The sequence below is a fragment of the Sander vitreus genome, unplaced genomic scaffold (genome assembly GCF_031162955.1).
Source record: "Sander vitreus isolate 19-12246 unplaced genomic scaffold, sanVit1 ctg207_0, whole genome shotgun sequence".
Taxonomy (NCBI): Eukaryota; Metazoa; Chordata; class Actinopteri; order Perciformes; family Percidae; genus Sander; species Sander vitreus.
Genome location: NW_027595405.1, coordinates 197501 through 202500, shown reverse-complemented (window position 1 = coordinate 202500; position 5000 = coordinate 197501). Strand labels below are relative to the sequence as shown.

The 5000-nt window shown below is 49.2% G+C and overlaps 2 protein-coding genes across 2 annotated transcripts in view; both read right to left on the bottom strand.

Annotated features, from left to right (window-relative positions):
* lama1 (laminin, alpha 1) overlaps positions 1-5000 on the bottom strand; it is an 83662-nt gene that overhangs the window by 37444 nt on the left and 41218 nt on the right. The gene's annotated exons all lie outside the window — the stretch shown is intronic.
* Positions 1-5000, bottom strand: part of LOC144513286 (laminin subunit alpha-1-like) — a 12637-nt gene that overhangs the window by 5535 nt on the left and 2102 nt on the right. Inside the window, exons 3-6 of the mRNA XM_078244317.1 lie at positions 4934-5000; positions 4541-4592; positions 1016-1206; positions 1-167 (exon numbers count right to left, since the gene is read on the bottom strand). The exon at positions 1-167 is cut by the window's left edge and continues 13 nt beyond it; the exon at positions 4934-5000 is cut by the window's right edge and continues 46 nt beyond it. Coding sequence (XP_078100443.1) covers positions 1-167; positions 1016-1206; positions 4541-4592; positions 4934-5000 — 477 coding nt within the window. The remainder of the gene's footprint in view (positions 168-1015; positions 1207-4540; positions 4593-4933) is intronic.

Sequence of the window (5000 nt, the reverse complement as noted above, 5' to 3'; positions counted from 1 at the left end):
ATGGGGTCTATCTCTCGGGGGTCGCGGGTGCTCAGCGTCATCAGGTCGGCGTTGAGCGTTCTGATTCGCTGCAGCCGGAGTCTGATGTAACGAGCCGAAGTGAAGTTCAGCAGCTCATTGGTCAGATCATCAGCGCCGGGGCGGCCGTTAATCAGAGACGTGTGGATCTGAGAGACAGACAGGTTAGAGAGACAGACAGGTAATCAGAGACGTGTGGATCTGAGAGAGACAGGTTAGAGAGACAGACAGGTAATCAGAGACGTGTGGATCTGAGAGACAGACAGGTTAGAGAGACAGACAGGTAATCAGAGACGTGTGGATCTGAGAGAGACAGGTTAGAGAGACAGACAGGTAATCAGAGACGTGTGGATCTGAGAGACAGACAGGTTAGAGAGACAGACAGGTAATCAGAGACGTGTGGATCTGAGAGAGACAGGTTAGAGAGACAGACAGGTAATCAGAGACGTGTGGATCTGAGAGACAGACAGGTTAGAGAGACAGACAGGTAATCAGAGACGTGTGGATCTGAGAGAGACAGGTTAGAGAGACAGACAGGTAATCAGAGACGTGTGGATCTGAGAGACAGACAGGTTAGAGAGACAGACAGCTAATCAGAGACGTGTGGATCTGAGAGAGACAGGTTAGAGAGACAGACAGGTAATCAGAGACGTGTGGATCTGAGAGACAGACAGGTTAGAGAGACAGACAGGTAATCAGAGACGTGTGGATCTGAGAGAGACAGGTTAGAGAGACAGACAGGTAATCAGAGACGTGTGGATCTGAGAGAGACAGGTTAGAGAGACAGACAGGTAATCAGAGACGTGTGAATCTGAGAGACAGACAGGTTAGAGAGACAGACAGGTAATCAGAGACGTGTGGATCTGAGAGAGACAGGTTAGAGAGACAGACAGGTAATCAGAGACGTGTGGATCTGAAAGACAGACAGGTTAGAGAGACAGACAGGTAATCAGAGACGTGTGGGTCTGAGAGACAGACAGACAGGTTCCTGTCTCACCTCCCCGTGCTCCAGTGGGTTGAGTCGGGAGTAGTAGGACGTGCAGATGACCTCCGTGTCTCTCCTGTAGGTTGGCGGGCCGAGTCTCGGCGTCACGTTGTAGTGAGACAGGCACTCGGCGCCACTCAGGGCGTAGAACTGCCAGGGGTCAAAGGTCACGCCGTCCAGGGAGCGCTCCAGGATCCAGTTACCTGAGGGGGGGCAGAGAGAGAGAGACAGGTCAGAGAGACAGGTCAGACAGACAGGTCAGAGAGACAGGCCAGACAGACAGGTCAAAGAGGCCAGACAGACAGGTCAGACAGAGAGGTCAGAGAGACAGGTCAGAGAGAAAGACAGACAGGTCAGACAGACAGGTCAGAGAGACAGGTCAGAAAGAAAGACAAACAGGTCAGAGAGAAAGGTCAGAGAGACAGACAGGTCAGAGAGACAGGTCAGACAGACAGGTCAGAGAGACAGACAGGTCAGACAGACAGGTCAGCAACAAGGTGACTCAAAGTGCTTTATAACAGTTAGAAACAACAATTTAAACTGAAGAATGAAGGTTGAGAATACGTACGAGATCACGAGAGGCTTATTGCCCTACCTCTCTGTTTATTGCCCTGCCTCTCTGCTTATTGCCCTGCCTCTCTGCTTATTGCCCTGCCTCTCTGCTTATTGCCCTGCCCCTCTCTTTATTGCCCTGCCTCTCTGCTTATTGCCCTGCCTCTCTCTTTATTGCCCTGCCTCTCTGTTTATTGCCCTACCTCTCTCTTTATTGCCCTGCCTCTCTGTTTATTGCCCTGCCTCTCTGTTTATTGCCCTGCCTCTCTGCTTATATTATCTGAGACAGACAGACAGAGTGAGTGAGTGAGTGAGTGAGACAGACAGACAGAGTGAGACAGACAGACAGACAGACAGACAGACAGAGTGAGACAGACAGACAGAGTGAGTGAGACAGACAGACAGAGCGACAGACAGACAGAGACAGAGAGACAGAGTGAGTGAGACAGACAGACAGAACGACAGAGAGACAGACAGACAGACAGAGAGACAGACAGACAGAGAGAGACAGACAGACAGACAGAGTGAGTGAGACAGACAGACAGAGCGACAGACAGACAGAGACAGAGAGACAGAGTGAGTGAGACAGACAGAACGACAGAGGACAGACGACAGACGGACGACAGACGGAGAGACAGACGAGCAGACAGGTGAGACAGACAGACAGACAGACAGACAGAGAGACAGACAGAGAGACAGACAGACCCCCTTCAGAAGACGTGGAGTAGGTTAAAGGTGCTGCAGGTCTGAGACTGAACAGCAGAAGAAGCTAAATGTTTCCAGAGAGATTCATGTCAGGTGAGAATATGAATCGTTAATATGAGACGTCAGAGATGACGAGAGGCCTCGAGGTGAAGATCCCGTTTATTCTACTCTGAGCTCATCTCCCTCAGAAAGTAGTAGTTTAGTAGTACCGTAGTTCTAACGGGGACTACTTTCTGTAGTCCCCGTTAGAACTACGGTGACTAACGGCAGCTCAGCTGTAGCTAACGCTAATTAGTTTCTATAGCAACCACACAAGGCTGCATCTGATCACTAACGTTAGTTTCATAACGTAGCTGCTACGTTGTGTCTCGCTGGTGAAACTACGTACGGACTGACCCTCCGATAGATCTCAGACACGTTTTAGAACCACTTTTAAACAAGGTTTATTTTTCAATGGAGCTCGGCGTATTGATCTACTATCTGATGACGCTGTGCTCAGTCAGCGGGCAACCTGCCGGTTAATGCCCTCCTCCCAGCCAATCACAATCAAGCATTCTTAAAACCTGCCGGTTAATGCCCTCCTCCCAGCCAATCACAATCAAGCATTCTTAAAACCTGCCGGTTAATGCCCTCCTCCCAGCCAATCACAATCAAGCATTCTTAAAACCTGTCGGTTAATGCCCTCCTCCCAGCCAATCACAATCAAGCATTCTTAAAACCTGCCGGTTAATGCCCTCCTCCCAGCCAATCACAATCAAGCATTCTTAAAACCTGCCGGTTAATGCCCTCCTCCCAGCCAATCACAATCAAGCATTCTTAAAACCTGCCGGTTAATGCCCTCCTCCCAGCCAATCACAATCAAGCATTCTTAAAACCTGCCGGTTAATGCCCTCCTCCCAGCCAATCACAATCAAGCATTCTTAAAACCTGCCGGTTAATGCCCTCCTCCCAGCCAATCACAATCAAGCATTCTTAAAACCTGCCGGTTAATGCCCTCCCCCCAGCCAATCACAATCAAGCATTCTTAAAACCTGCCGGTTAATGCCCTCCTCCCAGCCAATCACAATCAAGCATTCTTAAAACCTGCCGGTTAATGCCCTACTCCCAGCCAATCACAATCAAGCATTCTTAAAACCTGCCGGTTAATGCCCTCCTCCCAGCCAATCACAATCAAGCATTCTGAAAACCTGCCGGTTAATGCCCTCCTCCCAGCCAATCACAATCAAGCATTCTTAAAACCTGCCGGTTAATGCCCTCCTCCCAGCCAATCACAATCAAGCATTCTTAAAACCTGCCGGTTAATGCCCTCCTCCCAGCCAATCACAATCAAGCATTCTTAAAACCTGCCGGTTAATGCCCTCCTCCCAGCCAATCACAATCAAGCATTCTTAAAACCTGTCGGTTAATGCCCTCCTCCCAGCCAATCACAATCAAGCATTCTTAAAACCTGCCGGTTAATGCCCTCCTCCCAGCCAATCACAATCAAGCATTCTTAAAACCTGCCGGTTAATGCCCTCCTCCCAGCCAATCACAATCAAGCATTCTTAAAACCTGCCGGTTAATGCCCTCCTCCCAGCCAATCACAATCAAGCATTCTTAAAACCTGCCGGTTAATGCCCTCCTCCCAGCCAATCACAATCAAGCATTCTTAAAACCTGCCGGTTAATGCCCTCCTCCCAGCCAATCACAATCAAGCATTATTAAAACCTGTCGGTTAATGCCCTCCTCCCAGCCAATCACAATCAAGCATTCTTAAAAACTGTCGGTTAATGCCCTCCTCCCAGCCAATCACAATCAAGCATTCTTAAAACCTGCCGGTTAATGCCCTCCTCCCAGCCAATCACAATCAAGCATTCTTAAAACCTGCCGGTTAATGCCCTCCTCCCAGCCAATTACAATCAAGCATTGTATTCTGACTCTGTATTTGTATTCATGTGACTGGCTGAAGCTGAGCGCTGCCTTTCAATCGTTCCTCTTCGGCTCCAAAAAACACTTCCTCAGTTTTGTCGTGGTTTAATTAAACATCCAATCGTTGAGGTGTTCCCCGACCTTCCTCAGTGATTGGTCGGACCGTAGTCACTCGTTATCAGATTATGTAAATGTGGTCGTCTGCATCATATGGCAGCTTTGGGATGTTAAACAGAAGAGGCCCCAGAATGGAGCCTTGGGGAACTCCTCATCATATTGGTACGCCCAGACAGACAGGCAGACAGACAGACAGAGAGACAGACAGACAGAGAGACAGACAGACAGAGAGACAGACAGACAGACAGGTCTCACCTGGTCGAGGAGAGTTAGCTGCCTTGATGATGATGTAGGCGATCTGAAAGATCTGAAGAGAAAGAAACACAGATCATAAACAACTGTGTGTGTGTGTGTGTGTGTGTGTGTGTGTGTGTGTGTGTGTGCTCTGTGTGTGTGTGTGTGTGTGTGTGTGTGTGTGTGTGTGTGTGTCTCTGTGTGTGTCTGTGTGTGTGTGTGTGTGTGTGTCTGTGTCTCTGTGTGTGTGTCTGTGTGTGTGTGTGTCTCTGTGTGTGTGTGTGTGTGTGTGTGTGTGTGTGTGTCTGTGTGTGTGTGTGTGTGTGTGTGTGTCTCTGTGTGTTTGTGTCTCTGTGTGTGTGTGTGTGTGTCTCTGTGTGTGTGTGTGTGTGTGTGTGTGTGTGTGTGTGTTACCTGTTTGAGGTCCAGTGTTATCGTTATCCAGTGAAACTGGCGTCCGTTCTTGATGCTGGGACTCTGC